At 40.8% G+C, this 25571-nt stretch overlaps 1 protein-coding gene across 5 annotated transcripts; it reads left to right on the top strand.

The window, feature by feature from the left end:
• Positions 1-17977, top strand: LOC139546879 (glutamate decarboxylase 1-like). Of its 5 annotated transcripts, none has more exons than XM_071355790.1 (17): positions 3-537; positions 1669-1796; positions 3508-3570; positions 5944-6084; positions 6784-7026; positions 7194-7284; positions 9806-9918; positions 10078-10193; positions 10468-10547; positions 10634-10688; positions 11193-11309; positions 13082-13146; positions 13247-13325; positions 13513-13662; positions 13835-13942; positions 14309-14398; positions 14512-17977. In XM_071355790.1, the coding sequence occupies exons 2-17, from the start codon at positions 1721-1723 to the stop codon at positions 14683-14685; spliced, it is 1761 nt and encodes a 586-aa protein (XP_071211891.1). In that variant the 5' UTR covers positions 3-537; positions 1669-1720; the 3' UTR covers positions 14686-17977. The 5 variants fall into 5 exon arrangements, with proteins under 5 accessions (XP_071211892.1, XP_071211893.1, XP_071211891.1 ...); XM_071355788.1 differs by having other exon boundaries at positions 4-537; positions 1624-1796; XM_071355789.1 differs by having other exon boundaries at positions 5-537; positions 1716-1796.
• The last annotated feature ends 7594 nt before the right edge of the window (positions 17978-25571 follow it).

The raw sequence follows: 25571 nt of genomic DNA, 5'->3' as shown, positions 1-25571 counted from the left end.
TCCGATTTCACAAGAACAAGCCAAGGACCTCTCTCCTCCCCCCTCCTTCATCCCATATGAGCGTAATGTGTTGCATAGGCTCAAACTTCCCAAATCCAGGTTCGTGACCGGGATTCCAAATCAGTTTCCAAATCGAGGTATATACCCTCAAAGGCTATCAAACACTTACCAAAAGTCACGTTATAGCTGAAAGCGCCACTATTCTGTGTACATTTGCAAACAAAGCGGATCTGTTCGATATTGGGGGAGAATGTTCAGCACCAGAGGAGGTATTGGTGTGACTCATGCGTGCGTAGTAACGAATAAATAGTCAATGCACGCGGCTCTAAATATCAGCAAATCAAACGTAGGCTACTTCTCTAAAAAGGTCACCGTGGATGGGATTTTGTAGACAACTGATATTCAAAACCCTGTTTTTCTTGAAGTGACAAAAGCGCACCAGACGTTGCGTTGCGTTGCCAAAGGACTTTATTTCACCATCGTCCTATAGTTTCTTTTTGGGGCTCTACTTGGTCACCTGTACCCACCCTCAGCACGGTAAGATGGTTTTTAACAGGGATTGTTATCTAACAAGAGCTGGATAAGTGTGCTTTGTTCATTAAAGCTTTATGATACATTGCCGTTTGAGAAGCTCAAACAGGTGTTTTAACATCTGTTATAAACGATTTGTAAGATAGACACAGAGAACAATACAAGCTATGCATAGTATTTGTTTGCTGATATTAAAGTTATTGATTGATACAATTGTGGTATCATTAAACTACTGTTCTTTGAGCTTTGACGGAGGGTTTTTCATTGCATGGGCATGCTTTTCCCTTGAAGTGACATTGACCTGGATAAGGGTCATCACTATTTACAAATCAACCTCTTAATTGAGGAGTCACTATCCTGTTTGTCAATCAATTATGTAAACATAGCATATTTTTTGTCATTATTATAAAATGAATACTTCATTTACCTGAGGTTTGACAGTTCACCTAACTTGCCTATGTGATAAATCACCAGATTAGCTGTTATGGCATAGTTGATCATTTATCAAGGCTAATTCAGTATTTTCACTTTCAATACATGATGTTTTAGGGTTAAACTATTTGTTGCCCAACTGCCCGGGTTACCTTCCTATCATCAAAGGCAGATACATATACAACTCTCTGAAAACAAAGAAATGCACTTGCAGTGATGCCTCATCATCCACATTGACAGCAGAGATCAGGTTGTAGAGTGGATTGGTGAGAATTAATGAGCATCATTGTCGATGTTGATTTGATAAAGCCTAATGAAATGTATTGTATTTATAGCCAATAAGTTATTTAGCATTTTTTTCTCTCATATCTGTAGCCTATGGATTCAGGAAAAAATCATGTGCACTGCAGCCTCAGCCAACCTGTTCATTGATGTTTGAGAATAATTGTAGGCTACTCTGGCTGCCAGACGATGTCGTAGACATGTCTGTCGTGTCCTGTCTCCTTGCTTATTCGTAGTTGTGGATATTTTTGTCAGCGTTTGAATGAGGGATCGATCTTAAAATATCCTATTCATACATTTAAAATAGCCTAGATAGGCATGTCATTATTTATATATTTTAAGGCTCAGAGACAGCTATTCTTTTTACTCTCCTTGCAGTGAATGTGACTTTTCATCTTGAATAAAATAAGTGAGGTTTCGCAGAAAGTGACAGCGAGCTTTGGAGTGAGGACATTTGTACTGTATCTTAGGAGTGATGGCGGCGTCTGCACCTTCCTCGTCTGGCAACGAACCGGATCCCAACTCGACAAATTTACGACCACCAGGCTCAAGTAGGTCCATCACAGATAAAACGCTATTTCACTTGTGCTATATACTTTGTGGGCAATGCCATTAATCATTTCCATGGAGGAAAAAAACTGTACCATTCTAAATGCCTCCCACGCAACAAATCACCGCATCATTGCATGTGCAGCAGACCTCCCGGCATCTGCTTGATAGACGGATCTTGCTGTCAAAATAGGTGATGTCCTCTAAAAACATGAACTGAAGCAATTAGAAAATACTAATGGCTAGACTAGTACCATCCTGTCGGTATTGATAAATGCAAAAATCCCAAAAGAATTTAACATAATCTTCCCAAAAAATATACAGCCTTCTTGAATTATTATTCTGCTGTTATAAACCTATTATTATTATTATTATTATTATTATTATTATTATTATTATTATTGCCTTCCATAAAGAGACTATAGTAGGCTATACTTTTCAGTGTATTTATTCCGTCGTGGTTGAATAAAAAGTGAGAGTGAATTTAATGCTAATTTATTATGTGCAAAGTGGCGTTAATTGTAGCCACACTAAATTGGCCCTAAGGCATGTGTTCAAGCACCTTATTGTACCTTCAGCTGAGGGGGGATGTAGAGATGTAAGCGGCCAACAGCTCTGCCTCAATACTTTTTATTATCCAAGAGCTATTGAAGACAAACATAACTAACCTATAGCCTAGGTTACATTCCAATGAGTTGTCCAAGCACATTCATATTTTGATGCGAAGCTCGCCACCAATGTCCTATTTTTCTCACATATCATAAAGCTCTGATTTGATATTGACTACACTCCAATGTAAATTATGCATTTGCAAAGGTAAAAGATGAAACCACGAAATGTTATTTTGAAGTCAGGTCAGATTTAAATGTAGAAAAACTGCACCTCCGTTTTTCTCACCAGAAACGGGATTCAATCAGGGCTGAATTTGCTTGCTTTGGGCTTGATGGTGTGCCAAAGCCATTAGACTGTTGTCATGCCAGTATTAGGCTACATCTATTAATGTGCAACTTCAATTGTGTCTGTATCTCTTTTGACATCAATGCATGACTTACGCGAAAATCCGAATTATGCTCGTGGATCTCAAGTTTATTCCACTCATAATTGGCATAATTATTTGGCATTACACACGTCTTATTTCAGATATTTCTGTTGCCTTTGCATTTGCCTTCGTGGGTGTAACATTGGCGTAGATTTGGTCCAGATATATTTGATTTGTGATCCTAAGCAGCGGTTAAACGTCATTCTGTGTGGAGCTGCCTGTCCCTTCCACTGGCCGCTTTTCCAGTGGAAGGGACACAGACACACACCAACTCCCCACCTCCCCAATTTAATCCCTGGAAGTCCTTGATAGCGACGTAATGCTCAGCCCTTTTTGTCACTGGCCAATGTCTGGTGATGCATGTCTGATCTTTTCAGCATCTTCTCACCCAATTAGGTCCTTAGCACAGTCAGAAATGGCTAAATCGTGGAATGTTCAGCTGAAATGCCACGTTATAGGCCTATGGCCATAGTGGTATCATTGGGATGGAGCAGATGATTTACAACACACACAGATACACAGATGTTAATTGATAGTCGTATGCATTGTTTTATCCAACATGCTTCAATATTTTCTCATCCATCACTTTGAGTTTGGGAGTATTTTTGCAGAAATAATATGCACTTCAGGCCTAATGTAAGGGCCTTCTCAATAGTTTCCCAAAATTATTTTAGGCTATGACGCTTGGTGTGGAGTTGCTCACGGATGTTCTAGAAAATTGGGAATGAAGATATGTGGTAAGTTTACTATTTTCATGTCATTTATTTTCGTGGACCTCATAATACATGTTCATGTAGGCTTTTGTTGTTATGTGTCTTTTAGAATGCAACTAGTCCTACGTCAAAATAATTAACAGAAGAAATATCATCGGTTACATAGTGTAGGCTACGTTGCATTTTTTATGTGTTTCTCAACGTCGAGCAAGCAGACCATTCTGATATCTGATGAATAGGCTATTAGCCATACTGTTTTGGGCTAATACACAAAGACTGTGCAGCCTGGGCGGCTGTGATTACTTGCTCTTTGAATGCCTTCTGCCCCTTTTCTTCTTTCTCTGGTCGCATGAGTGGGTTTTCATGCAGAAAGAATCAAAATGGCCATATTGATTATTACCACTGAATTTATAGTAACAAACCTGTTTTTTAATCAATATTAAAATCAGTTTGAAAAACAGCTATTGGTCCAGCTATTGGTCCAAAAAGAACTATAGGTCTACGTTGGCACGTCCCAAAATGGAATATGAGCTCTCTTTAGCCTTGGGTATGTTTTCAATGTGGGTGTTTTCTTTCCTTGCTTTAAAAAATATATAGAATTCTTAATAAAATCGTACTATTGCGCCCTCTTATGGCCTACCTGGAAAAACATATACGTTTGCCAATGCTTAATGACCTTCGAATAAACAAATAGCCGGCTAAATTATGCAACCCCCTTTTCATTATTTTTAGGTAATTTCGACTGAAACATGAACATGTACAGTTGATTTTACTACATTCATTGTAGTTATCCACAAGTAAGATAGCCTATCTTTATATTTGCTGAGCCAAATCTTAATGTCGTATTATACGCACCTGCCTTTGTCTTTTTCTCAACATATATCGGTAGCCTCTGAGCTGGTGTCATTTATTAAAGAGCTATATTTGGTGGAATGATATGTATCGGTCCTTATCATGATGCGAGTCCATCAGAAGAGAAAAGATTACTCTCATCATGATAGTCATCTTTTCTGCTCCAGGGAATTCAAATCGCAATTCGTCAAGGTTCTGTTTTGCAGAGATAGCAGGACTACTGTCAGTCTTCTCCACAATACGCTCCGATTAAGTGGAAGCAAAATGCATTAACCCTATCTGATATGGCCAAGCGTTGAGTCTATTGCGCCATCAGGGCCAATCAAAGACCAACAGTATAGACCTATTTTAATTTTACCAGGCAAGTCATTTAAGAATACATTTTTATTTACAATTACGGCCCTATGGCCCTCCCAATCACGGCCGGATATGACAGATTCGAACCAGGGTGACGCCACTTGCACTGAGGTGCCTTAGACCGCTGCGCCACTCGGGAGCCCTACGCAAAGGAAAGGATAAATCAAGTTTCATGTTTCAATCCGATATTTACGCGATTTTTACGTTTTGGTTTTATCTGATATAGGCCTAAAGGCCCGTTTTCCACTTTTCATCTGTGTTTATTAAGTGCAATGATATTGGTCTAAAAACAACATCAAAAGCTTGACCTAGTGAAATGTTGGATTTATGCTTATTCGGGGTATAATCTAACATATCCTTTCTGAATATGAAATAATAGAATTATCTACAATTAGTCTATATTGAAAACGAAATAAAATAAATTAACAGTAAAAATACATCAAACTATCATCTCTTGATACACTTTTATGTACTTTTATTTATTACTCTAAAAGGGTGTGGGATATGGCATATCGTTGAGTTTCACATCTTGTAGGCCTAGCTAGTTTATCTGAAATATTGCGTTGTTGATTGTAAAATAAGATCATAAATAAGATCACATTGCAGGAATTTGTATTACTAATAATCTTAGCAGAAGATTTGGAATAGGTGTTCTTTTTTTCGAGGGCCAACCTAGAAATACATTTTTGAAAAACAAAAAAATCGGTATTCGTTAAATAAGATTTGAGTTAATGTGGTGTCCTCCACAGGTCTATGAGCAGATAGGCTATAAAATGTCCCATATATCATCACAGCCCAGTCCAACTATTAGGTCTGACTTCAGGCTTTAAGGACATCGGTTCACTTCATTGTGTGCTCTTCCCTGCTTACTGAAGTGGAATCTGTCGGAGGGAATTAATACGAATTTACAGCTACACGAAATGACGGCTATTTGTTTTTGCTTGACTGGCTTTTGGTGCTGCTGTCACTGGGCTCAACCTCCCACTGACTCTTCTTCCCATAAAAAGGCTTCCCGGGACAGGATGGGAATTTTCTCAAAACCAACCCACACCACGTCATTGTCAGCTCAATCAGTGAGAGACATTTAGGCATGTGTTTTGAGTAAAAAGGGTGTCATCAAAATGTTTGGGATTGGGAGTGATGATAGTAATCACTCATTTCAATCCTCTGCCCTTTGCAACAATTTAGGATTTTTGCAGAAGAACAACAACCTCGAGGAGAAGATTAGTTCCTTCAAGGAAAGATCGTCTAAGGACCTGCTGGATAACAGCGACAGGGATTCGCGTTTCAGACGCACCGAGACGGACTTTTCCAATCTATTTGCTAGAGGTAGATGTCCGGATTATTTTCATTATGGGAAATGTAGGCCTATGAATAAAAATTATGTAGGGAACTTGTTGATGTTCGTTTTGCTCAGTTGTTTTACATGGAACATGAGTCAATTTAAAATCTTAAATGTTGTTACTGATGCAAAGATTAGCCTGATTTGATCTGGTTTGAAAATACCAAATCTTTATAATCAGTCTGAATCTCTGGGATTTCTTTCAATTTAGTCATGTTTGATGATAAAATGTCTTTAAAAAAAACACTTTTTGTGGAAAATAATATAACCCTAAATCATTAGGTTGTTAGTAATTTAAATTGAATTGATTGCTATGCCTATTTGAAATCAATATTCACCATTTGGTTTACCATAATGACCGGCTAGATCAAGTTGTAATAGCTGTAAAATAGCATAGGCTACTCAGGGATACTCACTGGAGAAATACCAAAAAGGGTCATTCATTTGTTGCTGAAAATGACATTCTAATTTATATAATTTATACCAGCTTTAGAGAGGAAAACCAAAGAAATAGTTTACAAGATGTGAAGTATAATGAAGTCATGACACATTGTACAGAAGATTGTGAAAGTAAGCTCTTAAAAACATCCTCAAGTGATGAAGGATGCAAACAAAAGTGACAAATTTATTTTTCGAAAATGAGAAAAACACAAATATTGTTGACATGCTTCAATTTCTCACCCTAGATTTATTACCAGCTAAAAATGGAGAGGAGCCAACTATGCAGTTTTTGTTGGAGGTGGTGGATATTCTCACAAACTACGTCCGGAAGACCTTCGACAGATCCACCAAGGTCCTGGACTTCCACCACCCCCACCAGCTGCTGGAAGGCATGGAGGGCTTCAACCTGGAGCTATCTGACCAACCTGAATCTCTGGAGCAGATCCTGGTGGACTGTAGGGATACCCTGAAATATGGAGTGAGAACAGGTGAGGACAGAGGATACAGAGGCATAAAGCATGGCTAACCCCCCAGCACAATCAATATCTCTCATTTGTCTACAATGTGGTTTAATGATTACAGATAAGCCCATAGTTGAATGATGAAGCTTTCATGAGAAATGTATTAAAGACAAATGGTGTTGTCTCCCTCCCAGGTCACCCCAGGTTTTTCAATCAGCTATCTACTGGCTTAGACATCATTGGCTTGTCAGGAGAATGGCTCACCTCCACTGCAAACACTAACATGTGAGTGGGCTTTATCTCCCCACAGTTATTACACATTTGTTATAATACATTTATACATGTTTATTATTGAAAGTCACAGGAACTTTACATTTTGTAAATATGTGTATAGTATTAAAGTAGTCCTGTCAATTCTGTAAACAATGTGCCTAAACAAAGGATCTTAGTAAGAGTTGCATAACATAGTTTTTGTTTTAGGCTGGGATTGTGATAAGAGGTTGAAGGATCAAATTTGGCAGAGAGTGGATTTCGTTTGGTTTAAGGTATGTCTGGCGTTGAAGAAAAATGACAATTCCTACCATTTCAAATGGCCTCAGAAGATTTCGTGTGGAAGATGAAGATCAGTGGAAGTGACATATTTAGGGCCCTTCATAAGCTTCTAAGTGAAAGATCCCAAGGATGCTCTTACAGACTGCCTTTTAAGCAAGTAAAAAGTGAGAGTTGTGAGTTCACTATCTGTTTGCTTTATTATTGTTGTTGACCAACGCTGTGGCTGTAGTCAGATAATACAGTCCTGCAGGCAAACTAAATTGCATATTGATTAGCATTCAACGTTATATTGGGTGGTTGTTTTATGGAATGCTCTTTGCCTCAGAGATAATGGTTCCACAACAGAATGAGATATGCCCCTGAGATCTTCTGCGCAAATGTGAACAATAGACATTGTCATTCAATATTGCTTTTCCCGCGGGGAAGGAAATCTGTAAGAGACAGCATGGTGATACACCAGGTGCCCAGGGACTTGTCCAAGAGAAAAGTTGATGCTTCGTTGGCCATGGACTATTGTTGACCAGTACACACAGATTACCAGCTGAGGCTGCCAGGTCAGTTAAGGCACCGGTCAGAGTGTATCAGCTGCTGTACAATGCTGATCTTGTCTATGATGTCAGCCTGGGAACCCGTCACAGCATTGTAAAATCATCATTACAAAAAAAAACACACGATATGAAAAATATTGTGTTGTGAACATTGATAAAACATTGCATTTCTGAGTGGTAATAACCAGAGTAATCTGTGTGGTCATGGTCAATTTCCATCATTTTTTGGCCTAAACACAGCACATAAATACAAGCTCACCACCAAGGCTGGTCTTCTTCATGTCAGGGGTTCAATTATTCATTTTGCCTGGCCCCGGACTTAATTAAAAGTTCAACACATGGCCTGGCTGACTTGACCTTCTATGTATTGTAATCCTCAATGGATGTATCCCTCTTTGCCCCCAGTGTTTTGAAGAGTGTTTAGTTGGTCCAGCTCATGGGATTGATATGGTGTCGAAGATCTCCTGGTGAGAGTGTTGCCACCCTGCGTATGCTATATATCAACACTACTGTGGATGAGTTGAATCAGAGGGTTGGCTCTGACTGCATACATATTTGTTATTTGCATTAGCTAATTACTCCATCATCATTAATTACCCCTGACACGTATTGATTGCCACTAATAGGTTGACAATCACGTCCCAGGGTTATCATCAGGATTACTCTACATAAGTGAGCGAGTGCAAATTCATTTGGGACAATAGCTCCGGACTATTTTTAAACATTTCTGCTGGATATGATGAGCCAGAGAACAAAACAAAACAAGTGCTGTGTGTATGGCACAGTGTGATACACTGCATTGCCCCACTAATGCATTGACTCATTGCATGAATAGACAGGCAGTGTAATGAGAAGAGCATTGGGCAGGACATAGTGAAGATAGATGAGTTAGATGGGGATCCATTTCATTCTACATTGATATTGCACTACCCTGGAGGAAGTTTCTAATGATATGGATACAATCCTTTGATGTTGTAATTGTGATTGCATTGAATAAACATGATTGTAATGATATAATTCCTATTCTAAAGGAGAAACGACCATTCTTCCATCATTACTCTCTGAGAGACGGGCCATGAGGGTAATATACTGTTTTAATTAAAAACACATTCAAAACAAGCTCAGTGGAAGCTGGCCTCAAGACAAACCTCAGACACAAAGGCAATGACGCTCTGATTGTGTTGCATCACGTTTCCTAGCCTCTTCTTCTTGCGAACTCAGAGACAGGCGTTCCCTCTTGGTGGAATATTCTTAATGGACTTCACACTGTGTGACATTGATGTTCTTTCTCATCCCACTGCAACAAATGGTATCCGTAATACAGTGTAACAGAGCTATCACTGAATCGTGACGGCGTTAAAAGTATTAAGCGTGTTCCATTATTTTCTCTGGCTTCAACGTAGCATTGCTCAATATACACAATAAGAAACTTATGTAATGATAATTCAACAAAACAACACCATTTAAATCTATTTTGCACAAAGAAAAATAGACAAAATAATCTACAATTATTGGCCTTCATCACAATGGTGATGCATGGTGATGCCTTATCCTGGGATTCTGCCACCTGCCTTCATTGATTCTGTTTATGTCAATATAGACAATGTAGATATGAGAAACAAATGACAATATGAGAGTTCAAGGCCAGCGATAGAATGGATTTCTATTGGTAGTGGGTAACTGGAGACAGGTGCTCTGTATTTCAGGTTCACCTATGAGATCGCCCCAGTCTTCGTGCTCATGGAACAGCTGACGCTGAAGAAGATGAGGGAGATCATTGGCTGGCCTGATGGAGAGGGCGATGGGATATTCTCACCAGGTGAGTGCGAAGCCAATTCTGATGAACGGTTATGAATTCAGCCATGCCTTGAGAATCTGAGATGGGAATTAACCTACCGTTACAGATGAATATTCCTTACACAAGCCTTCAGATAATCGAATGCAGTTTAGTGAAAGATTGTATGCAACGTTTGTGCAGGTGGAGCGATATCCAACATGTACAGTGTGATGATCGCCCGCTACAAGTTCTTCCCTGAAGTCAAGACCAAAGGCATGACTGCTGCCCCCAGACTGGTGCTCTTCACCTCTGAGCATGTAAATCTCATCCTAACATCTGAGCAGAACATTAATTTCCACCACACAACAGGTCTCCAGTCTCATAAGCAGTATTGTATTACCAAGACAAAGTCTTATTGTTATTTATTGTCACTGCTTGATTGACCCTGTCTATTCTGTAGAAAGGGTTTATGGCATGCCTGATTCAAAGCAACACAACAAATACAACCATTGGACAATACATCAGCTGACTATATGCCAGAGCTCAGCTGATAGGTTCGTAGTCTAATGTCATGCTCATGTGTTTTGTCAGAGCCACTACTCTATAAAGAAAGCCAGTGCTGCTCTGGGCTTTGGAACAGAAAACCTGATCCTGTTGAGCACAGATGAGAGGTTTGTGGAGCCACGTCCAATACACTGCACTGAATAAAACAACCCAGTGAGAACATCCCTTTGACATGTCTTGTTTGCTTCTCTAGAGGGAGAGTCATTCCCGCTGATTTGGAAGCCAAGGTCATCGATGCCAAGGCGAGGGTGAGTTTTCAAACTGTCAGCCAATCAACTTCAAACTGTGGATTTGTGTCCCCTGAAGACATGAAACACCTTCCGTGTGTTTCTGCACAATGATGCGATGCACTGACACTGAATTCTAATGAGAACAGCTGCCTAATATGAATCTAGTCATCTGAATACTCCGGTCGTCAGGTAATCTTACATGTTTACAAAATAAAAACATGTCTACTTTCATTTTAGGGTTAGTACTTATGCCTCAAGTATTATCTTACCCACTGCCACTAGCTCCAAAGCACAGTCTCCTGAAGCTAGTTCCGTTACAGGAGAGAGGTGATAGCAGGCTGTCTGCAATGGACGTGCAGTTCTGGTGTTACAAAGGCTTGCCAAGAGAAATAGTCCAATGTCATTTAAATCTGCTCTAACCCATTCATATTATGTCAAAGATTACAGAAACAGAATGCAACAATTTCAATTCACTCCAATAATACAAGACTCCATATTCATTCTCATGGTGTGTGCTTGCAGGGTTGTGTCCCAATGTTCGTGAATGCTACAGCTGGTTCCACAGTGTATGGAGCATTCGATCCCATCCACGAGATTGCAGACATCTGCGAGAAATACAACATGTGGTTACATGTGGATGTAAGTGCGTCTTCCTACTATGAATACAGTAAGGTTCGGGTGATGTAGATCATTTCAGGGTTAATTGCAACACATTTCAATGGTCGGCTGAGCTTTAGTTTGAACATACAGTGGGGAGAACAAGTATTTGATACACTGCCGATTTTGCAGGTTTTCCTACTTACAAAGCATGTAGAGGTCTGTAATTTTTATCATAGGTACACTTCAACTATGAGAGACGGAATCTAAAACAAAAATCCAGAAAATCACATTGTATGATTTTTAAGTAATTAATTTGCATTTTATTGCATGACATAAGTATTTGATACATCAGAAAAGCAGAACTTAATATTTGGTACAGAAACCTTTGTTTGCAATTACAGAGATCATACGTTTCCTGTAGTTCTTGACTAGGTTTGCACACACTGCAGCAGGGATTTTGGCCCACTCTTCCCTACAGATCTTCTCCAGATCCTTCAGGTTTCGGGGCTGTCGCTGGGCAATACGGACTTTCAGCTCCCTCCAAAGATTTTCTATTGGGTTCAGGTCTGGAGACTGGCTAGGCCACTCCAGGACCTTGAGATGCTTCTTACGGAGCCACTCCTTAGTTGCCATGGCTGTGTGCTTCGTGTCGTTGTCATGCTGGAAGACCCAGCCACGACCCATCTTCAATGCTCTTACTGAGGGAAGGAGGTTGTTGGCCAAGATCTCGCGATACATGGCCCCATCCATCCTCCCCTCAATACGGTGCAGTCGTCCTGTCCCCTTTGCAGAAAAGCATCCCCAAAGAATGATGTTTCCACCTCCATGCTTCACGGTTGGGATGGTGTTCTTGGGGTTGTACTCATACTTCTTCTTCCTCCAAACACGGCGAGTGGAGTTAGACCAAAAAGCTCTATTTTTGTCTCATCAGACCACATGACCTTCTCCCATTCCTCCTCTGGATCATCCAGATGGTCATTGGCAAACTTCAGACGGGCCTGGACATGCACTGGCTTAAGCAGGGGGACCTTGCGTGCGCTGCAGGATTTTAATCCATGACGGCGTAGTGTGTTACTAATGGTTTTCTTTGAGACTGTGGTCCCAGCTCTCTTCAGGTCATTGACCAGGTCCTGCCGTGTAGTTCTGGGCTGATCCCTCACCTTCCTCATGATCATTGATGCCCCACGAGGTGAAATCTTGCATGGAGCCCCAGACCGAGGGTGATTGACCGTCATCTTGAACTTCTTCCATTTTCTAATAATTGCGCCAACAGTTGTTTCCTTCTCACCAAGCTGCTTGCCTATTGTCCTGTAGCCCATCCCAGCCTTGTGCAGGTCTACAATTTTATCCCTGATGTCCTTACACAGCTCTCTGGTCTTGGCCATTGTGGAGAGGTTGGAATCTGTTTGATTGAGTGTGTGGACAGGTGTCTTTTATACAGGTAACGAGTTCAAACAGGTGCAGTTAATACAGGTAATGAGTGGAGAACAGGAGGGCTTCTTAAAGAAAAACTAACAGGTCTGTGAGAGCCGGAATTCTTACTGGTTGGTAGGTGATCAAATACTTATGTCATGCAATAAAATGCAAATTAATTATTTTAAAATCATACAATGTGATTTTCTGGATTTTTGTTTTAGATTCCGTCTCTCACAGTTGAAGTGTACCTATGATAAAAATGACAGACCTCTACATGCTTTGTAAGTAGGAAAACCTGCAAAATCGGCAGTGTATCAAATACTTGTTCTCCCCACTGTATAAGCCACTTGCGTGTCTAATCCTTATCCTCAAAACAAACTGTTGTCTTTGTTCAGGGTGCGTGGGGAGGAGGCCTACTGATGTCCAGGAAGCACAGGCACAAGCTGTGTGGCGTAGAGAGGTAGGCTACAGCCCTGAGAAGATATCCTTTTTAAACCAATCACACACACTCATTGATGGGGACTGTGGCCTGTCTTACAGTCTGTGTTCCATGTTTGCAGGGCCAACTCGGTCACCTGGAACCCTCACAAGATGATGGGTGTGCCACTGCAGTGCTCTGCCATTCTGGTCAGAGAGAGGGTAAGAGCAATACTGATAGATGGGTTATCATCCCTTATGAATGCCACGAAACCACACTTAAGTTAAGTCAGAGGTCACAGAGAGTTGGCTACTATTCTTATGAATATAGCCCAGTTTGAAGGCACCGTTGAACTTGAAGTCTCTGCCTTTCGTCCTTGTCCGTTAACCACACCATTGATCTTTACAGGGAGTTTTATCAGGCTGCAACTCCATGTGTGCTGGCTACCTCTTCCAACCAGACAAACAGTACGATGTATCGTACGACACGGGGGACAAGGCCATCCAGTGTGGACGACATGTAGATATCTTCAAATTCTGGCTCATGTGGAAAGCGAAGGTAATGTGCACAAATCTCTCCAAGCTCTTATTGCAATACTTAAATCAGGCTTTAAAGCGTTAGCATGGAACAGGGATTGATCTTGGATGCTGATCTCGGCTCCTGGAACAGAAAACGGGTAGTTCTTGACATGAATGATCTGTCTATGTTTTGTGTATTTCCACTCCAACAGGGAACAATAGGGTTTGAACAGCACATCGACAAGTGTTTGGACCTCTCGCATTATCTCTACACTAAAATAAAGGGTCGCGAGGGCTATCAGATGGTGTTCGATGGAGAGGTGAGATTTTTCTCCCTTCATTTACTACTTGGTTCTGTTTCCAAAAACAGCAATATCTTTTAATGGATTACCCTAATAGAGCGTGAGAGGAATTACATATCTGATTAATATGAACTCATTAACTGAGATGCCCAATAGTATTCTGAGCAACACAATGTAGTGAGGCAGGCCAACTCTCCTCCCTGTCTGCCTGTAGAGGTGGTGCTAGGCTTTAGAATCCCCAGTTGAACTCCTTGTGGATTTATGAACTTGCCTTGCAGAGCCTCAGATCTCAATTTGGTCTCTTAGTGAGGTTGGCTACTTCTTCTTTAGACACTCCATTGAGTAAAGACACGGACAAACAATGTTGCTGTTTTCTTTCCACAGCCCCAGCACACGAATGTCTGCTTCTGGTACCTTCCGCCAGGCATTCGTGACATGCCCGATGGTCAGGAGAAGAGGGAGAAGTTGCATAAGGTAAGGAGTAAAGGACTCGTCAGCTTCGGCCCATGAAGACTATATTCTGTATTCAGATGAGACAGCACTGACCTACTGTACATTTCTCTGAATTGTCCTTGCCTCTAAACCAGGTGGCCCCCAAGATCAAGGCGTTGATGATGGAGTCTGGAACCACTATGGTGGGCTACCAGCCTCAGGGAGACAAGGTCAACTTCTTCCGCATGGTCATCTCCAATCCTGCCGCCACCAGGTCAGATATCGACTTCTTGACCGATGAGATTGAGAGACTGGGGCAGGACTTGTAATGGCCACACCCATTAGGAGGATGTTGCCCTTTGACCTTTCGTTCTCAGCTTTGTCATGTCCAGCTCTAAAAAGACCCTGAGCTACACTGAACTTCATATTCCTGTTGTCTCTTGACCAATCATGTAGGACTTTGAATCTTCAGCTGCTTGTAGGTCTTTTTAGACCACAGGTAACCTTCAGAATAATAAATGTGGGTCTCATATGTTTCCTGTCTGTTCTGTCTTTTAGCAGTGACTATGCCATTGTTAGATTTAACTATTGTACAGTATAGCCTATGTAAGAGAATACATATTCACATACTGAGTGACCTTGAGGGACCTTTTCAGTAGAGACAGAGGACAATGCAAGGGACCTCATGGCATAGATATGTACAGTATTGTAATATACAGTACCAGTCGAAAGTTTGAAGACACCTACTCATTCCAGGAGTTTTCTTTATTATTACTATTTTCTATGTTGTAGAATAGTAGTGAAGACATCAAAAGTATGAAATAACACATATGTAATCATGTAGGAACCAAAAAAGTGTTAAACAAATCAAAATATATTTTATATTTGAGATTCTTCAAAGTAGCCACCCTTTGCCTTGATGACAGCTTTGCACACTCTTGGCAATCTCTCAACCAGCTTCATGCTTTTCCAACAGTCTTGAAGGAGTTCCCACATATGCTGAGCACTTGTTGGCTGCTTTTCCTTCACTCTGCGGTCCAACTCATCCCAAACCATCTCAATTGGGTTGAGGTTGGATGATTGTGGAGGCCATGTCATCTGATGCAGCACTCCATCACTCTCCTTCTTGGTCAAATAGCCCTTAGACAGCCTGGAGGTGTGTTGGGTCATTGTCCTGTTGAAAACAAATGATTGTCCCACTATGCGCAAACCAGATGGGATGGCGTATTGCTATAAAATGCTGTGGTAGCCATGCTGGTTAAGTGTGCCTTGAATTCTAAATAAATCACAGACAGTGTCACCAGCAAGCACCCCCACACCATCACAACTCTTCCTCCGTGCTTCACGGTGGGAACCACACATGCGGAGATCATCCGTTTACCTACTCTGCGTCTCACAAAGAACCAAAAATCTCAAATTTGGACTCATCAGACCAAAGGACAGATTTCCACCGGTCTAATGTCCATTGCTCATGTTTCTTGGCCCAAGCAAGTCTCTTTTTCTTATTGGTGTCCTTTAGTAGTGGTTTCTTTGCAGCAATTCGACCATGAAGGCCTGATTCATGCAGTCTCCTCTAAACAGTTGATGTTGAGATGTGTCTGTTACTTGAACTCTGCATTTATATGGGCTGCAATCTGAGGTGCAGTTAACTCTAATGAACTTATCCTCTGCAGCAGAGGTCTCCTTTCCTGTGCCGATCCTCATGAGAGCCAGTTTCATCATAGCGCTTGATGGTTTTTGTGATTGCACTTGAAGAAATGTTCAAAGTTCTTGTCATTTTCCGTACTGACTGACCTTCATGTCTTAAAGTAATGATGGACTGTTGTTTCTCTTTGCTTATTGGTCTTTTATCAAATAGGGCTATCTTCTGTATACCACCCCTACCTTGTCACAACACAACTGATTGGCTCAAACGCATTAAGAAGGAAAGAAGTTCCACAAATTAACTTTTAACAAGGTACACCTGATAATTGAAATGCATTCCAGTTGACTACCTCATGAAGCTGGTTGAGAGAATGTCAAGAGTGTGCAAAGCTGTCATCAAGGCAAAGGGTGGCTACTTTGAAGAATCTCAAATATAAAATATATTTTGATTTGTTTAACACTTTTTTGGTGACTACATGATTCCATATGTGTTATTTCATAGTTTTGATATCTTCACAATTATTCTACTATGTAGAAAATAGTAAAAATAAAGAAGAAAAAAAAGAAGAAAAACCCTTGAATGATTAGCTGCATCCAAACTTGAATGGTACTGTATATATATTATAATGTACTGAATATTGGTGCTGTGTGTTGTCCATGTAGTTATTAAGCCAGGTGCACTGTATGCAACACCACATTGTATCTGGTTTTCCCCTTTCATATTAAGTAGAGGAAATATGTAACAGTCATTGTAACAGGTACTGTATTCTATTGCTGCGTTTTTAGAGCTAATGAATTTTGTGGAGATTGTGTATAGTATTGTTACATTGCTTTTGTGGCAAATATATGTCCTAGTTTTTCAGTAACACATGTTCAAATGATTATAAAAACCACTAAATATAAGTATTTAATAGATTAATCACTTTATTTATATTGTTATCTATTCCATTTGTAATGTGTCCTTACTTGTATTTTGAAACGCTACTGTGTTTTGAATAAGCATATTAAAGGTATTTTAGTGTATTTGTGAACCAAAGAAGGGTATACTTACAAATATATATAAATAAATCCCTTAATATAACCAATAGATGGATTAAGATATTTATATAAGAATATGTAACTCAGTCACCACCCTTAACCTTAGTGCAATCTTTGTTGTGTAACTGTGATATGTCATTGTGAATCACATTGACTGAATGTTATAGTGTCACATGACTAGCTGTGGGAGGGAAGCTGAGCTCTGGCAGCAAATTTGCTGGTTCTTTAGGGCTCTATTCAATCTGTATCGCTGAAGAGTTGCAGATTGCGCAATAGAAATTGAAAGGTAATTTCCCGTTGAGCCGACATATGTAGCGTTTACCGTGAATGCAGTCTCCACTATAATGCGGGAACATTGCCTTTAAATTGAAATCACGCTGTAATGCTAAGCTTCCACGATACGGATTCAATAAAGCCCTTATTTAGTGAGAAGCACAATGCTAAACCATCTGCGGAAAATTTTTATCGTAGGGACAAAGGATTGTTTGTATTTTAACAGTGATGCATTGACTGTTTTGAAGCATTTCACTTAATGAAGGGGGCCATTTAATTAAATATAGAATCTTTCAAATCTATAAACTATGTCATGGATTTTCTGGTCTTTATATGACCCATGTGTGGACAATATTATCCCGTAAGAGACCAATTGTTTGTCATTGAGATGTTGACAAAACAAACGCACAGTCATGATGATGAGTTTGTTTCTGTGATAAGATTGATTGAATACATTCCTCGGTGAGTCGGATGGAGATCCCCTGTCAAGGTAGCCACTTTAGCCTCATACTAAGTACAGAACATTACTGTCTTATTGACAGCACCAATAAAAGTCTCAGCTTTAACAAATTTTTTGGGGCATTTTTTTGCAGTTATTATTAATGAGGTCCAATGATCATCTGCAATGAATAAATGTGTGGCTATGAGTCCGGTCGACGAGTGAAATGGCTTGCTGTTTTTAATTCCGTACAGTGTGCAGTAATATTCCCTCTGGGGTCCTGTGTTGGGTGGCTGAATAATAAAAAGGCTTTTGGTGACAGACCTGCCTTTATGGACGCGGGTCAGCCATGGGGAACAGCAATGATGTGAGAGAAATTTTGAGATGATTTACCTCAGAAGACCCTCTGCCTTTGCCACCCACCTTTCATTCATCGTCAGAGGCAACAGAATGCAATTATCTCAACGGTACACTGGCATGTTCAAATACTCCGCATTTACAACATATTAATATTTCTGATAGCCCAGAAATGGAAGGTGCAGTATCAAAGTCCAGTATGGGCGGTAGAAATGAGCAATTAATGTATTGTTTTTTTCAACCATGGCCTGTGAACTGATTAGCCCCTCACTCCCCCAGGCCAAAGATCTAGTATGAGCAAATGTCTATGTATTTCCAGTGCCTTGTCCAAATTCTCCAAAGAGCCTATGTGATTATCATTCCCCATTCCTCAAATTAATCACCCTGGAGGGGAGTTTTATTGGCTGATCATCTCACAGCTGAGCTTTCACGAGACCCCGCTGTGTACTCCACTCCTCTCATTACTCATACTTTGAAGATATTTATCATAAAACGCATCACACTGTGCTTCCTTTACATTTTTTATCTCTCAGAGAAGCCAATTTCAAGGCTCTGCCTGGGTGCATTTTATCTGAATCCAGTCGTACAGGAGCGGAGTGTTTGAGCGGTGCTAGGCCAGCAACTACCTACCCCCCACCCTTCACTGTCGTGATCATTATGGACTTGATGTCATTGGATGTTTCGTAGAGTTACACAAAATACAGGATTGGATAAATCACAGTCTTAAGGGGGTAACAGAAATCAAAAACCTTATTTTCTTTGAATCGAAGTGTGTTAAACAAAGTGGTTAGTTGTTTGCATCAGCAATGGTGATAATATTGTCCGGGCTTAATTGAACTGATGCATAATTACAGAGCTAATTTGGAAGCAGGTGTCTGAGGCTCTTGAAATAATTGAAAGTAAATGAAAATGAAGGAGCCAGATTGAACTGCAGTACCTGAACCAGCTTTTGTATCTCCCAATAATTGGCTCCTTTAGCTGTCACAGTCCAGTGACTAAGCAGAGACGAATGGCCTCCCACCGTAAGTTATATTCTCAACCTACACTGGAACATAAATATCAGTGCTTGTCCTTCCACACAATGCTAAATGTATCATCTCCAGAGCTATTTTAGCATTCCCAAGATTGTTTGAACAGAATGTCTGTCCATTTTGACTGAAACGTGTAAGAGAAATATGTTCTAATTTGCATTGTCTTGTCTTCACACCCTTTATAATGTACACTTTGGAATAGCTCTCTGATATATATGGAACATAACATTCATAATGAATTGAATTTCACATTGCTCCATCACCTTAACCAACAATCAGTAAGCCCATCAATCGCAATTACAAGCATTATTAAACTTTGAACAAGTCCAAAGCAGGCGTTTGAAAATAACAAGCATGGCTGATTTCCTCTCCATTTTCTCAGTCTCTGGGGGTAGACTGTCTATGAACACCAGACTGTGAAATGCCTGCTGTCTGACTCGCTGACCACCCTCCATTTCACACCATCCACAACTTAAGATTCTCTGTGTCCAACACACTGCCTATGAGGAGATGGTGGTCCTAAAGAGGCTTAGTTTTCATGTCCAACAGAAAATGAACCAATCTAACTTAAAGGCCCAGTGCAGTCAAAATTAAGTTTTCCCTATTTTTTGTATCATATTGTACAACAGCTGATTAAACTAACACTGTAAAAGTGTGAAGAAATTTGAGCAGTGTTATATTTCTTGATAGTTACCTGTTGAAAATACAATCTAGTTTTCAGATTACATATCCCTCCCCCGTCCCCTCCCCACTCAGGCCACTCTGAGACAGTCCTAGCAGAATTCTTGCTTGAGAAATATATTTTTGCTTAACAGCTATTTTTGTTTCTTTTTTAAAATGTTAGTGGAAAACTATTACAGTAAGGTACGTAATTCTTACCCAGAAATGATATTGAGATAAAAACGGTTGCATTGGGCTTTTAATGTAGCTGAACCTCTGGTCTCCAAGTGGTTTTTATTTGTTAAATAAATAATTTCCTGATAGTTATGGTATTGGTTGCATGTGCTTGTTATACAATCTTTCCATTGATTTTGTGAGATATTGATTTGTGCTTCAGGTCTGAGATGCAGTATCTTTCCTCCTAACCATAGCACAGTGAGTTTCATCTCAACTGGTATCTCTGCACCTCCAGTGTCCTCATATGATCACTCAGGTCCTAGACGTTCTCCCCACAATGGGGTTCTCCCCCTATCCCCTCTCAGCTGTAAAGCTCTCCTCTCATATATATCCATGAGTCTAGTCATTGGGTTCCTGATGTGCCAGATCTATCTTCCACCTCCGGGAATCACTGCCACATTAGGCTCCTGATAGATACTGACGTTCCCATTGTGCGCGGCTAGTCTAATGAAATGGTGATGATGATGATGATGATATTGATGGAGGCTCATTGCCACACAACCCCCTTTTGTCTGTCTCTCTCTAGCAAACGCACACACACACACACACACACACACACACACACACACACACACACACACACACACACACACACACACACACACACACACACACACACACACACACACACACACACACACACACACACACACACACACACACACACACATATATATCTTGGCCAAGTGGAGAGGAGTGTATTATTTAAATCAACATAGTTTATTCATTAAATCTTTAGCAGATATACAAACATGGCAGTAACTCTCTAAAGGGTGTTTTAGCAGTGATGGTAACACTGACATTAATTGTCAAACCGGTGGCCTGGGCCTTTCACTCCTAAAGCAATGATAATAGTTCACAATTATCTAAATAGCCTCCTCTTATTGACCTCGTGGTTCACTCCCAGTGCAAGGGTTGATCTGTCTTGGGAGAAAGCAAAAATGTATAAATGGAAGAATTAACAATGCATCAACAGCAACTTGCTCATCTCTCCGGCTATAACGTCTGAACTCCTAATGGGGCTCTTGTTAAAGTTGAAAGACTGCTAGTAAATGTCTGTCTTGGACAGTTTCTAAAGGCAATTAGTGTTTGCCAAGAGCAATTACACTGCAACCGGGCCTTGCATGCTGATTACCATCATGTGCTTTAAAGAAACAAGACGACCCACGGAATGGGACAGTAATGCAGTGCTCAGCCTCACTCTAATTGTTAAATGTTAATTGTTAATTGTTTCTAACATGAGGAGGGCTGACATTTCCAGGGTACTGCACGTATACTGACTACAAGCCATGAACTGACCTGGCAGGGAACATCGTGTCAGTGGTTGAAATGAAAATAATAAACAGTCTGTGTGATAAACATTTCACCAGCAGGTACCTGTACTGAACTGTCAGCTAAACCCCCCCCCCCCCCCCCTCTCTCTCTCTGAGGAGCACTTTATCTCTGCCTCCCAGCACAGTATGTCTGTGAGATTATACAGCTCCTCTAACCACAGGCTCCCTTTATTTTGACAGTTTTCTCTACCCAGGGATAATGACCTGTCACAGAGGATTCATTAAGTTTGTCATTAAAATACAAACCCGCTGCAGTGCACAATTCTATTCATTTTTGCACTCGGCTTGATTATGACTGCAATCACTAAGCTTTGTCAGAATACATTTGGAAGGCTCTCATTAGCTTTCCAACTGGACTACAAGCAGAGAGCCAAAGACAGACAGGAAGGAGATCGTGGTTGGCGAGCACAGCTCTGGAAGGTCCATCCGCCATCATGACAGGCCGGAGCCAGGCCAGGCCAGGCAGTTGGTGTGGTCAGCATGGCAATCCAGAAAAGACACAGCTGTTTGCCATGTGGTGCACGCTGAAGGATCCAGCACGTTGACTGCCAAGTTTAACCCAGACGGGTAATGTTTTTGCTCTGCTCTAAAGAGTATTTTAAACATTGCCATAATGTTAAATATTGGTAATCTTCTCTATGTACATACTAATTTTATTGCCCAGATTGTTGCCAGTTCATAAGTAAAATATACTCATTTATTTTACAGGCTTCAGTGTTTAGCATTAGCGAGTTTTGACATTCCCAAACGAATTTGGTACTTCTTCAGTAATATACACCATAAAATGTTGACTCTCACAAAACGTTCAAGTCCGTGTCCTAAAAACTCCCCAGAGTATATTTTATAGTGCTGTAAAAATATATTTTCATGTATACTAAGAATAGTAGATTCCCTAGTCCAGACTTGCATTGTAAATTACTTGGAGGACTGAATGGATATAAATCCGTGACAGCCACATAGAGCGGCCCTGAGAGGAGTGATGATTGCAGGGACTTAAGGTGTCAGCAAGCTGCGAGTGAAATACTGAGTTTATTTATTTACTTCTAGTAGGATAGCGTCACTGTAGACAGAAAATTCTTCAGTGATTAAAAGTGAAAAGGACAACAATTTTAAGGTCACAAATGTAATACTGTAGCAAAATATATTATTAATCATATGTATAAATCAAACATTATTACCATAGTACTGAATTAAATTGTAAATTCAGTATGAACATACAAGCACACATATTGTATACATTTATGACCAGGAATGCAGATTAAGCATTTAATTCTTACAGTTTGTTATCAGAGTCATTGCTACATAAGCCATGGTGGTGATATTTCAACATACTACTCATAGGACGCTAGTATGATTCTTGTCCTCCCAGCCTTGAAAGCATTATCGACAGAGACCATTTTCAACATAATGTTAAAGGACGAGGGCAGATAATGACTATTTCTTTCTAGTCTATGATGGGTGTAATCCTTTGAAGTGGGGGTAATTTGGCCTCAAAACCAGAGCATAAAGGTATCCTTCCGCTGGGGAGATTATTATCCCAGTATGATGCATTTTCCCCCTTACAATAGCGTAAGGCCAGTAAGATGGAACTTTTACAACCACAGTTTGTAGAGGCCTAGCCTAACATACAGTACAGAAAGCAATATACTTGAATCCTTTCATATATCTCCTTCTTTATAAGAGAAATAATAGGCTAAGCTTAATTTTAAAGTTAATATATTTGCTTAATCAATACCGGTATATTACTATATGTTTTACAAAACAAATAAAGGTAATTGATATATAAGTTATAGAAGGTTTAATATTGATTAGTAGGCCCAATCTCTGACATTGAGAGATTCACTTCACTGTCCAAGCAACCCTGTACATTTGGGGTATGGCTATACGGCCCCCCACATTGGTTGATTCATCTCAGCTGTTTTATTGTATCACCACAATCCATGCTCATCTGTTTGTTCAATTTCACACCACAACAAGAGTGGAAACAGTTGTTTACCTGTAGAATTTCACTCCAACATATAGGCTCCTCGGTAATTTTGTCCACTGCAAGAGGCTGCTGTGGAAAGCTACTCTAGATCAGAGTATGCCCATATCAAGTTGATCACATGGACATTCAGACTAAAAGGACTGTTCATGATTGATGAGTGTAAGCATAACTCTGAACAACTTTATTTCAAATTATATGATAAAACTTGCATCCCAAAGATATTCAATTATCTATTCATTAACTCAATGAGTCCCACTGTGACGCCAATGCAATTTGGGCTACTAACCCCTTTTCAACACCATTAGTCTGTGTGATTAACAGGGGCTGAGCTAGAGCATATTTGTGAGACAAGGGCAGATCCCGAAGGGGCCCGGAGCCGGGTCTTTTTACGAAAACGTTTGTAGAGTCCGAGCTACAAACTATTAAAAGCTATTAATGAAAAGCTGAGACTCTCAAAAACACACACGTAACATGTTTTACTCTATGATGCTCACAAGCTACACAAGAGTTGTTAGAAGGTAAGGGGAGATCATAGAAGATCATAGGAAATCCAAGGACATAGTGTCTATAATTAAGTGATAATGCCCGGGAAGCCAGTGCTTGGAGGATATATTGGCACGGGTGTTGTTAGGCCCGAGATGAAGTTGACATATTTTCATTAAAGGTTAACTAAGGTTAATACCCAAGGTGGCTGGTCATTCGTTCTATCGGTACGGTTACCAGAGATGCAACCCAGTCGTTCGTTCTAAATGTTCCATTGCCATACTGGCTGTCAATGTTCTTATCTCTTGCTTGCTAGCTAGCAAATTACGGCTAACTTACAGTTACGTCAAACAGTGTAGCGAGAATAACAACAAAGTAGCTGCATTTGTTTAAGCTGATTTATAGTGACATGTACAGTGCATTCAGAAAGTATTCAGAACCCTTGACTTTTTTCACATTTTGTTACATTACAGCTTTATTCTAAAATGTATTATATAGTTTTTTCCCCCTCATCAATCTACACACAATACCCCATAATGACAATGCAAAAACAGGTTTTTAGAAATGTTTGCTAATTTATTAAAAATTAAAAACAGAAGTATGACATTTACATAAGTATTCAGCCCCTTTACTCAGCACTTTGTCGAAGCACCTTCGGCAGCAATTACAGCCTTGAGTCTTCTGACGCTACGAGCTTGATTTGGTGAGTTTATCCCATTCTTCTCTGCAGATCCTCTCAAGCTCTGTCAGGTTGGATGGGGAGCGTTGCTGAACAGCTATTATCAGGTCTCTCCAGAGATGTTCAATCGGGTTCAAGTCCGAACTCTGGCTGGGCCACTCAAGGACATTCAGAAACTTGTCCCGAAGCCACTCCTGCATTGTCTTGGCTGTGTGCTTAGGGTCCTGAGCGCTCTGGAGCAGGTTTTCATCAAGGATCTCTCTGTAGGACTCCCGAGTGGGGCAGCAGTCTAAGGCACTGATCAGTGCTAGAGGCATCACTACAGATCCGGGTTCGATCCCGGGCTGTGTCGCAGCCGGCCGCGACCGGGAGACTCATGAGGTGGCGCACGACTGGCCCAGCGTCGTCCGGGTTAGGGGAGGGTTTGGCTGGCTTGGATGTCCTTGTCCCATCACGCTCTAGTGACTCCTTGTGGCGGCCGGGCGCATGCACGCTGGCTTCGTGTCGACAGCTGTACAGTGTTTCCTCCGACACATTGGTGCGGCTGGCTCCCGTGTTAAGCGAGCAGTGTGTCAAGAAGCAGTTCGGCTTGGCGGGTCGTGTTTCTGAGGACGCATGGCTCTCGACCTTCACCTCTCCCAAGTCCGCAAGACTGTAACTACCAATTCGATATCACGAAATTGGGGAGAAAAAGGTGTAAAAACAATATTTTAAAAATAAAGGATCTCTCTGTACTTTGCTCCGTTCATCTTTGCCTCGATCCTGACTAGTCTCCCAGTCCCTGCCTCTGAAAAATGGGGCCAGGTTTCCTCCAGACGTGACACTTGGCATTCGGGCCAAAGAGTTCAATCTTTGTTTCATCAGACCAGAGAATCTTGTTGTCTGAGAGTCTTTAGGTGCCTTTTGGCTAACTCCAAGCGGGCTATCATGTGCCTTTTACTGAGGAGTGGCTTCCGTCTGGCCACTCTACCATAAAGGTCTGATTGGTGGAGTCCTGGATTCATACCAGGGTGTCTGTAGTGACGCCTCTAGCACTGAGATGCAGTGCCTTGG

Source organism: Salvelinus alpinus, chromosome 20 (genome assembly GCF_045679555.1).
Source record: "Salvelinus alpinus chromosome 20, SLU_Salpinus.1, whole genome shotgun sequence".
Lineage (NCBI taxonomy): Eukaryota > Metazoa > Chordata > Actinopteri > Salmoniformes > Salmonidae > Salvelinus > Salvelinus alpinus.
Note: the sequence above shows the minus strand (reverse complement) of the source record. Positions and strands in the feature narration are given on the sequence as shown.